Below are 11,721 nucleotides of genomic sequence, written 5' to 3'. Positions count from 1 at the left end.
TTCTTGTTTTTTTTGCAAAATGTTTATCCTTTTGGGTCTTGATCGATTGTATCAATGTTGCATACTGAGGGTACATGCAATCAGTGAGGAAGTACGGAATATGGTATACCCTACCATTTACTTCATACATAATGTTTGGAGTCTGACATCGGATGAACCTGTCGAAGAGAGGTGAGTGATCTAAAACATATATATCATTATATGTACCAGGCATACCGAAGAATGAATGCCAAATCCGAAGGTCTTGAGATGCAACAACCTAGGACTATGGTAGGTCTACCATAGTGTCCAACATATTGACTGTGCCAAGCAGTGGGATAGTTACGCCATTCCCAATGCATACAATCTAATGAACCAATCATACCAGGAAAACCACAAGACTTATTTTCTTCTAGCAAACAAGAAATGTCTCTTTGATTCGAAGCTCGTAAGTATTGATCTGAGTACAACTCGATAATAGTTTTGCAAAATATACGAACTGTTTCTAAAGTTGTAGTCTGTACAATACATAGAGCTTCATCCTCACGATCAATTGGGTTGTCGTAAGCCAGAATCCACAATGTTGTTGTAATTTTTTGGATTGAAGAAAACCCAGCCCTACTTGTGCAATCATATCTCAGCTGAAAGTATGGTTGAGCTGTTTCTAAGCCGATTCGGATCCGATGGAACAACTCAATTCTCATTCAAAACCGATGTCGAAACATGCGTGGTGGGTAAATACAGTCAACATCGAAGTATTTTTTGAACAGATCCTCATGCGCTTTTGTACGATCTCTATTAATGAAAGTTTGTGTATTAATTCGTGGTGGCTTGGGCTTGGGCTCGGGCTCAGACTCCTCTACTTCTGCAAGCACAAGCTCAAGCAAGGAAATGTCGTCGAGCTCTTCTTGTTGTAGAGACATAAAATCCTCCATAAATTGTGATTGAAAATGCCAATTTGATGGACCTGCCATTTAATTGGGTAAAAGAGATGACACAACTAAGATGTTACACAAATGTATAAAACTATGAATTTTATAAAGATAAATCATGAACGAAGGGAATATAATGCAATGATGGCTTTAAAGGACATTGGCTCAAATGAATTTTAAATTCATTGGCAAGAATAATTTCTATCATGACCATGAGTGAATATCGACAATACAAACACATAATAGAGATTTCCTCGATTAAAACAATTAAAACTTGTGTCATCATTATTGGTGGTATAGATTTAATTGAAAATTAAGGCACGTTTTAATAACTAATAAAATTTTATTGATAACTAACTGTAAAAATTTATAGTTGTATTAATACAAAATTTCTATTACCATATACCATTCCAACTAGGAGGGAAAGATGGAGGGAATGATAGGTTGGTAGTTGGTAGTTTATTTATTTTATAGCACTTGAGACTTGGTTCCATTGTGGGTGTATGTTATACAAAAACTTGAAAACACAAATTTTTAGGTGTTTCAAGTGCTGAATTACTCCTCACCATTGTGGAGGCTCTTATGTTTTAATTGTTCATCTTTAGAGCAACTCCAGTGGTAAAAACTATATCAAGCACTTCAAAATCATTCTCTCTCTTCTACTCTCTCCTACGTGGCATAACTTAATTGGGTGAGTGGGTCCCACAATATACACTATTCATCAACACTTCATACTTTTCAACACTTCATACTCATCTTCTTTATTTTCTCTCTCTTACTTTTTATCATATCTTTCTTACTTTTCATCATCCCTCTTCCTTTTCATCACCTCTTTCTTCCATTTTATCATCTCTTTCTTCCTTTTCATCATCTCTCTCTTCACTATTCATCAACTATATGCATACTTCATATTTCAAGTGTCATTTTTAACAACAACCTATATTTCAAGTGTCATTATCAAGAAAGTGTGTTTTCAAGTGTTCATTTTCTTCCATTGTAGAACTCCAGCACTCTAAATTTTCCATAAAGTTCACTTTTCAACACTTGAAAATGTGTTATCAAGTGTCCATTGGACATGCTCTTAGTAATGTATTTTCAGATTCTTTACTATCAGTAGTATGGCAACAATTTTTTTCGTAGGGGAGCTTGATTGAAAGCAAATGAAAACATGACTGCTGAATGCGTAATTATTCCAAAAAATGGGTAACAAAATAAAGTAAAATTAGGATACATCTGCAAAAACAAAACCTCCCGAAACAGCCACCAAAACCCAACAAATCAGGACACGCACCGGTAACGGTGGTTGAGGGCTCCGCCTCCTTCGATGTTTTCGAGAAACCCAAATTAACAACACTTTCCAATAACCGCCATTCTCTCCTCCTTCTCTTCGACTGATACAGAGGCATTCTCTCCAACTGCCTTCTCTCTTCAATCACATCAATGGCTCACCTCCTCCACACCTCATTCGTCCCTTCCACCTCGTCCCTCCGTCGCACCCCTTCTGCAGCGCCACCGATATATATTTCCTCTCGACGGAACACTTCAATCGAGGCGAAGATCAGAGAGATCACCATGCCGGTCTTGAGCTCCACCATGACGGTGGGCGAAGTTGTGTCCTGGAGTAAATACGAGGGCGACAAGGTCTCAAAGGGTGAGAGTGTAGTTGTAGTCAAGTCTGACAAGGCCGACATGGACGTCGAGACCTTCCATGATGGTTTCCTTGCGGCTATTTTGGTTGAGGACGGCAATTCTGCTCCAGTCGGTTCAGTAATCGGCCTACTTGCAGAGACGGAGGACGAGATTGCCGAGGCTCGGTCTAAGGCCTCCACATCATCATCATCGTTATCGGCTGAAGCTGCTCTTAGTATTACTGCTCAGGCCTCGCAACCTGAGAAAATTGAGGAGCCTGTAGGCCCAGCAGTTGTGGCCAGCAGGGAGACAGTGGTTGCGTCTGCTGTACACCCGGCCTCTGAGGGGGGAAAGAGGATTGTGGCGTCCCCTTATGCGAAGAAATTGTCCAAAGAGCTGAAGGTGGAGCTAGCGGGATTGGTTGGGAGTGGGCCAATGGGGAGAATTGTAGCGAAAGATGTTGAGGCAGCGGCTGCAGCAGCTACTGTTGCCGCCGTGCCACCTCCAACAGCACCAGGAATCGAATTGGGGTCGGTGGTGCCGTTTACAACAATGCAGGGTGCTGTTAGTAGGAATATGGTAGGGAGTTTGACAGTGCCTACTTTCAGAGTTGGGTACACTATCACCACGGATGCACTTGATACGCTCCACAAGAAAGTAAGTTTCAATTGATTGGGAGAAATGCCGAATTGCAGTGTTATTTTCATGAATTAGACAAGAAAGTAAGTTTCAATTGATTGGGAGAAATGCCGAATTGCAGTGTTATTTTCATGAATTAGGAAGTCTAGAATGGTTGCTTGTTGTTCAATTACTTTTGGTTGGGAGAGCACTTGTCCTTCAGGAAGGAGAAGAAAGTTATAATACTCAAGCAGTTGTGGCCGTAGCAAATGCAGAAGTTTTTAGCTTTCCATTTTTTTTTTTTTGAAATTTGTCAATGTTTTAAGAGCCTCTCCTAACTACACAGGAAAATGGTTTTTAATAAATCAGTAGATTGTCAATGATAATCCACAATATAAGTTGTTAAGTTGGAAAATGTAAACCTTTTCGATAGCATACTTGATTCTGGCTATTCTTTGCCACTGGAAATTTGCTACATGACATTATATATATATAATTTTTTTTTTCCTTTAGTCTTTATCACATTTATTTGCTGCCCAAGATTGTATTTGTTGGTTCATTGAAAAGGTGAGAAGTTAGCTTAGGTTTTCAATACTTCTGGGTCATAACTTTTAAGTCCATGACATGCTGATTTTCTTTTATATTATTTTTGAGTGAAAATAAAAGTAATGTTGTCTCGGTATATCTGCTTAGATTAAATCAAAGGGAGTCACCATGACAGCATTACTTGCCAAGGCCACTGCCCTTGCATTGGTTAAACATCCTGTTGTAAATTCTAGCTGCAGAGATGGTAAGAGCTTTACATACAACAGTAGCATCAACATTGCTGTTGCTGTGGCTATGGACGGTGGGTTGATTACGCCTGTGCTTCAGGATGCTGATAAGGTTTTATTAATTGCTTTTTTCTGTTTGTAGCTTTTGTGGTATGTAAATTGCTACCAGGCTGATGTGTTGATTTCTTGATGTCTTTCAGGTTGATATCTACTCTCTGTCAAGAAAGTGGAAAGAGTTGGTTGAAAAAGCTCGGGCCAAGCAATTGCAGTCTCAGGAGTATACTACAGGTACTCCTACCGTTTTATCGCATGGACATAATTGAATATACAGTGTAAGACTTACACACAAACCCACACACATTTACAAATACATATATTTTGAAAACTTGACGCTCATGTTGTTTCACTGATTTCATCATGCGTGTCGACTTTTCCCAACAAAGTTAATTGTAGTAAATGGCTGCGTCAAAAAGAAACTGTAAATAGTCAAGACTAGCCTGAGGTTGCTGACATGGTAAGGGCTGGGGCTTACAATTCATTGTTGGTAAGATTGGGAGGGGGAAAGGTGGTTAGAAATTTTTATTGAAAATAATATTAATAAATAATAACGTGCCTGTAACTTATAGGTAAAAGTTTGCGAGAGTAATTGTTTGTGACCGATTCAAGATAATAAAGAACAAAAAGTGGCTCTTCATGAGCCTTTAAAACTTGGAAGCCTGATGATTCTAAATGCAGATTAAGATTCGGCAAGAGTGGTCAAGATTATTTGTGCTATACTGCTATTCATAATTGCCTATTGTAAAAAATTTTATTTTCCCATTAAAATGCTGATATTTTATGGGCAGTATCGTATCTTGTTCATGATTGGCATCGTGACAGAGGCAAAGCCTTTATTCCAAACAATTTTGGTTAGCTACATGAATCCACCTGTGAAATTACCTGGACTAATATTTGGTGAAAATTAGTAGAGAAACATTGGGTTTTCCTGATAATATTTAGTGAAGGTCTTATTATAAATGTGAGTCCACCTTGGCATTGTTGTGCAGCCTATGGGCTAGTGAGACAATGGTCCTTTACCTTTTCTGTTGCATTTTAATTGCCAGTTTGCCTCTTGTTTTTTGATTTTAGTGAGAACAATTGCCTTTTCATGCTAAAATATATTGAGTTTTAAACACTAGATTTAACAGTGGAACAATGGTTAGTGTTGAGTCCGTTGACCTATTGTAATTGGTGGTCGTTGCTCATGGTAGATGATTAGTGGTAGTCAAACAATTGGTGGCCATCGTTCATGGTAGATGATTAGTGGTAGACATTTGACTTCATTGACTGGTGTTGGTCATTAATGATTTAATGGTCATTTCATGGGTTTGCAACCGAATGGTAGCTATTAATTTTTCAGATATATTAATTGTGATACAACTAGGCCTCCTTTTATCTAATTAAGATGACATTCTACCCATGCCATGATTTCAGGTGCTTCTCTTATGTTTTTGTATTCAATGGGGTTACGTCTATTCTTGAGCCTCTTCGTGTTTGTTTTTGTTGTCAAACTTGCTTGCTCTTTGCAGGTACTTTCACTCTTTCAAACCTTGGGATGTTTGGTGTCGATCGGTTTGATGCCATCCTGCCACCTGGAACTGTAAGTTTTTTTAAGTTTTTTTTTTTTTTTTTTTTTTTTGAGTGTGTGAACTTTTTTTAATCTAACTGGGTGTTATTTTTACAGGGAGCCATCATGGCTGTTGGAGCTTCTCAGCCAGCCGTAGTTGCAAGCAAGGATGGCCGGATTGGGATAAAGAACCAGATGCAGGTAAGAAAAAATGACTCTCTTAACAATCTTTCTTGAATGAAAAGTTCTGCATCGTAACACCAGAAATGTACAATGCGTACAGGTAAATGTCACAGCTGATCATCGAGTAATCTATGGTGCTGATCTGGCTTCATTCTTGCAAACACTGGCAAAGATTATTGAAGACCCAAGGGATCTTACTTTTTAGTCTGATATCCATTTTTGCCGAAATGTGCTTTTGGTGCTGCCAGTGTTAGATTACTTCTCCTTGTGCACACTTTCCTGATCAACTTCTGGTTCACTATCGATTAGTAAGTTACAAGAGCAAGGAGCAGAATTTTGAATACAAATGCTTTTTATTGGATTCTTTTTCCTTTAGTTAGTTATGAAGTTTCCATACATTTTGACTCTTCCCTGCTGCGTTGTTAAGTTAAATATTGGCTGTTGTTCATTACTGAGTTATCAAACCATTTTTCTTCATCGACTATGAGGAACGTAATTGTTACATTTTGACGTTTTGGCTGTAGCTTTGAATTGAGTAATTGTTTATTTTGATTGAGAGATAAAACAGTCTTTATATCTTTCCCTACATTGTTCGTGAAGGGTTTTAACTCTTGCTTTCTTGAATATAAATCATCTCACGGTCACATTCACTCATAATATTTGTCATCAGTCTTAAGGAATTCAATATTTTGGGTTTTTCCCTACGTCTTATTGTAATTATGTCTTATTTGGATTAAAACAAGATATAGTTGTGGACAAATTAAATATATAACTGTCAAAACAATTTATGTTTTGAATAGACATAACTATTGGCTAATGCACATGTCTATCAATTGTTGGTTTACTTCTAAATAATGAAAGAAGAAGAAACGGTTTTTGTGAATTTATTATTTGGATATTAATTCTCATTGTTGGACATGGATAAAGATATTTTAACTTTTATCATCAATAAATATTTGGAAAAAAAGAAATTAAAATGATTTTCTTATTCAGAATTTCATTTATGTAATCCTTCACTCCCACTTTACACCTCTAAATACACTGTTTTTGTTGAGAGACATCTTCTTAACCCACAAAAATGTCAAAGAGCCCAACACATGTGGTAACCCAACACAGCCCAAGTCTACATGACGCCTAGTCACCTAAGTGACATGGTGAATCACCATGCATACATCGCATTAACGAATAATGACATGTAACCCAACAGTTTGATAACCCAAGAGAGCCTAACAAGTTTATTCCACTCTTTTATCCCATAATTTATTGTCCAAAATTTATTATTTCCATTGTTTTTTAAAGCACAATATAAAGTTCATTGTTTTAGTTCTGAATCCATTATTTTTGAAATTCCATTGAAAAAACAATGGAATTAAGATCCACCCGATAAAACTCATTGACAATGGATATTGTTAAAAACTTCTAGAACCCATTACATCTCCTCAACCCAGGACCACGCTCACACTTCCTAAAAAAAAACCACTGCGATTGTGCTACCAGAGAGCTTAACGTCCCTACCATGCTGAAAGTCTAAATTTGCTCACTTGTAGTTCCATCTCTATATTTTTTCATCTCCACAATCAAATATAGTTTTATACCCACCGAAATCCAACTTAATGACGACCAAAACTGAATCGGTCGTAGTGATATATCAGGTGGTAGGATTGATGTCAGAAAGTCTCATCGGATGACCTGCACAATTAAAAACATGCGCTGTAGAGGATCCCGAGAGTATTGTCGATGGTCTCTCTGACGCTAAGTCAGTAAGTGAAAGAATGCTCAGGCCCTTCTCTCTTAAGTTATCATTTGGAGTGTAGGGTTCAAGATACTTTATTTGTGTTAAGATTAATTACTTTGTATTTAACCCAATAAAATAACTTGTTGGGTTGATGCATATCACATCATTTATATATATTTTAATAATCTCCCTCACGTGTGGGTAGAGCAATCCTACAGCCCAACACATGCACAAGAAACGAGGCCCAATACTAGGCACAAAATAAAACGACTCCTCTAACTTGGGCAATGGACTCAAACCTCAACGAATCTCCTCGTATTTTGTTAAACTCATCATCTAGTGCTGTAAAAAAAATCATAATATGATCTTTTTGTATCTCATCCTGCTGACTTTCAAATCCTCATGATACTTCATGTTCATTGGAGGACGACAATCAAGTTCCAAGCAAACACCTTTCAGTTCAGCATGGTATGAAGCAATATTCCGACCGCCTTGTTTGATACGGGTTTCTTTACATGTTATTCATATAACCTATGGTATCTTTCGTGAGAAACAAACTCTAGATATCTCATTCCGGTCTCAATCTAGTCAACACCATATTTGAACGTTGATTAGACATCCAAAAACAGTAAGCACAATTATAAATCATTAACAAAGCATAGAAATCAAGAGAACGCAAAAGTCAAATTTATTGAATCATCAAGGTTGGGTTACATTAGGTCCCTGTCCCTAGTCAGATGATTAGTTCCTCATATTACAAGAAGATAAATAAATAAATAACATAGAAGAAGCCTATAAATACAGAGATAGAAAGAAAAAAATTAGAAAAATCAAGGAGAATTATCTTCTTCCTCTTCTTCAATGTGGTTGGTAGCTCCTCCAATGTTGAGAGAATTTTGCTAGGGCAAAAGGTCTCTTCAATGGAGTGCCTCAAGCCCTTTTATACCTCCAAAATACCTTATGTAATTTCTATAACAAATTTGTACCATTTTGGCTTGGGCCCCTTGATTTGGGGTATTTTTCGTGAAGGCTATGCTAGATAAAATGAGAACCTTGGCGCAGTCGATCGATCGATCAACAACATGGTCGATCGATCGAAAGTTTTCTTCAGATCGATCAATCAACTTTTTCTCTATCCCAAAATCAACATCAAGGCATCAAAGTCGATCCATCACCTTGAAAGTTGATCCATCAACTTTGTCTTTGTCAGCATTTTTCTTACTTTTACTCTTTTCATTCATATTCCTACAAATTCAACAATTACAAGCACTTAGGCAATATCAAAGATCATTTGTGTAGAAAGTGACAAAACTAGTGTAAAAGCTCTTTATTACAAGAATGGAAAAAGCTCTTTAAGATTCTAAAGGAAGTGCCATTTCTTAGTCCCTACTAAGACTGGGCACAATCCAGTTAGCGAGACCATTAAGTTAAAATCGAAAACTGGACCAACACTAACGGTTTGGCATATTTAAAAATTGAAACCGAACCATCTAACATCAAAACCGGTGACTATGGCTAACCAGTTTTGAGGTCCGGGTACGGATTTAGGATAAGTTCCTGAAATTTGAAGAAGAAATTAACAACGCATTAAAATGCCACAATCTTACTTTAACCAGTTGAAATAATTCAGAAAAAACACAAAAATAAGCAATGCAATCACCAATAGTCTAAGTTGTCTAAGTACTATCAATTCTTCATTCAGAAAGATAAAAACAAGCCAACAACACAAAATAGATTATATCATTATAGTCCAATGCAATAACACAGAATGTTCCAAGAACTCAAATCCCCATTGGGTTAGATCCATTTTGTAATGAGGATCAAGGAGCACCGCCACAATCACAACTTGGTTGACATCATTGATGTTCTCCCAATACTTGACATACTTTGTTTTCATTGATGTTGCAACCCTCTTCATAAATGGATCTTCATTTCTCATTTCCTTTTCAACTCATCAACCATGCTATACATCTCACTGAAGGCACATTAGCCGTCACCATTTTGTAAGAACTAAGCTTCAAAGTTGCATCATAGAATTTCTTTAAGAACTTGACAAAACTCTTGCATACGTCCAATCTGAGGCATTGGGAGGCATGAGTTTCCTTATTGCATCAGTAGACTCAATTTCAACCCTTATTTTCTTCTTTTGATGCTTCTCATCATCATTCTCGTTATTCTCAAAGTAACTCATATTATTACTGGTCTCTTTCTCCAATTTCTCAAACACCCTTTGTAGCTTCAAGGCTGCCTCTAACATCAAATAGGTGGAATTCCACCTATTTTTACACTCTAACGACATAAGACCTTTGCCATCACTTCTTCAACACAAAATATTGCTTGAACTTTTCCAACCTAGATGGGGAGGATCTTGCATACTTACAAGCCTTGCGAAAACTCTTAAGTTAACAACGCAACTCACTCAACCCATCAGAAACAATTAAATTGATAATATATGTGCAACATCTCATGTATCAAAGATTATCACCAAACTACAGAGTTTTCCACCTTAATTGTTTTGCAACATGCCTAATCGCTCCATCATTAGCAGATGCAGTGTCAATTTTGATGGTTAACACTTTTTAAATATCACAATCACTCAAACACCTTTCAATAAGTCTCTCAATGGCATCACCTTTGTGGTTGTAATTTGACAAAAAATTCAGAATTCTTATATGCAACTTCCAATCGTCATTAATGAAATGGGCCATTAGAGCTATGTAGTTGATGTTTTGAATGGAAGTCCATGTGTCAATGGTAAGAGAGACTATTTAGTTGTTACGAGATAAGATACTTTTCAGAGTAACGGTATGATCTGGTATGATCTTGAAAAACACTCCATACTTCCCTACCAATAGTGGTACGAGATGGAATCTCAAATCTAGTTTGAACCTCTCGCATAAATCGTCTAAATCCTATCCCTTCCAAATGCCTAAATGGGAGCTTATCAAGTATAACCATTTTCACACATGCTAGTCTACTCCTCTACTTGCTAAATGTATGTGCAATTAGGTTACCTTTATTCTCAAATGAAAAAGTTAACTGTTGATTTTAAATATATGAAACCGTTGACCGGATCGCATTAACACAGTTGGTAAAATTGTTTGACCTAATATAGTAAAACAAACTGATCTAGACTGGATCGACAAGTCCAACTCACGGTTTCGTTCCGGGTTATGGGTTCATTTGCCCAACCCTAGCCCTAGCCCCTACCCAAACCATTCTAATCTCATTCTTTGTAAAGTTGAATATGGGATGGATGCTAAGAAACTTAAGGTATACACCTCTTTCCTGTTGTAACACCAATACATTAATTATTCATGTTTATAAGAGATTTGGTTTATCCGCGTGTCATGGGAGAAAGGATCGAAATATAAACCCTATCAGTTTGTATCTTCAATTCTACCCTGTGATATTTGCTCTCTCTCTCTCTCCTCTCTGCAACCTATTGGCATACCCATTATATACTCCCAAAGTAAGTTTCTATGAACAAGAAAAACCCAAATTTGAAGCTTCAATTGTTTTGCTTTTTTTTTTTATGTAGCCTATAAATAATAACAGCTCATGAGGGGTGACTATAAGTTCTTCCCTATGGGCATTTGGTTCATTCTTCTGTCATCTTATATTTGTTTCTTAGTTTTAGGCCGCCCAAATCCATAAATCATCTTTGACGAAAAATTTATTAGAAATATAGATTTGATCAATTTAATTATATTGCAGGAAGACTTTTGCAAAAATGAGTGTGATGGTCTGTCACTACAATAGCAAGGAATTGAAGGGTTTTCTTCCCACCTCTCATTCCTTTTATACTATTACAGGTCAAACGGCAGCAGTGGCAAAAATGTACTCTTCGTCCCTCAACTATAGGCGTAGTAGTTTCATTTTCGTCATTTTCCCTTTTTTGTCCCATTTTTGTGTCCCAACTATTGGAAGGCACTCCGATTGTTCCAAAAAAAGACCCGACGACGGAAAAATTTGATGTTGCGTATGACCTGGCTATTGTTGTCCATGGTGGAGCTATGTGTATAATCCATGTAAGCCAGACCACACACAAGGCCTATGACGTGTAAAAAAACCCTGAATTCGTTCATTAAAATGAGCTTCATCCCTGTCTTACACTTGAAAGACGAAAGGGGTACCTTCCAATAATTGAGACACGAAAATGGGACTAAAAAAGGAGAGAAAAATGACGAAAATGAAACTATGCCCATAATTGAGGGACGAAAAGTACATTTTTGCCCGAGAGCAGCTTGTTATTGCTACTTCCAC

General features: G+C 37.1%; 1 protein-coding gene across 1 annotated transcript; it reads left to right on the top strand.

Annotated features, from left to right (window-relative positions):
* Positions 1 to 2,152: 2,152 nt before the first annotated feature.
* LOC119980117 (dihydrolipoyllysine-residue acetyltransferase component 5 of pyruvate dehydrogenase complex, chloroplastic) lies at positions 2,153 to 6,306 on the top strand. Its single transcript, XM_038822777.1, has 6 exons — positions 2,153 to 3,197; positions 3,852 to 4,043; positions 4,132 to 4,219; positions 5,500 to 5,570; positions 5,655 to 5,738; positions 5,821 to 6,306. Exons 1-6 carry the CDS (start codon positions 2,352 to 2,354, stop codon positions 5,923 to 5,925), a joined length of 1,386 nt encoding a protein of 461 aa, XP_038678705.1. The 5' UTR covers positions 2,153 to 2,351; the 3' UTR covers positions 5,926 to 6,306.
* Positions 6,307 to 11,721: the final 5,415 nt, after the last annotated feature.

This window comes from Tripterygium wilfordii, chromosome 15 (genome assembly GCF_013401445.1).
Source record: "Tripterygium wilfordii isolate XIE 37 chromosome 15, ASM1340144v1, whole genome shotgun sequence".
Lineage (NCBI taxonomy): Eukaryota > Viridiplantae > Streptophyta > Magnoliopsida > Celastrales > Celastraceae > Tripterygium > Tripterygium wilfordii.
This window is presented reverse-complemented; position numbering and strand designations above follow the sequence as displayed.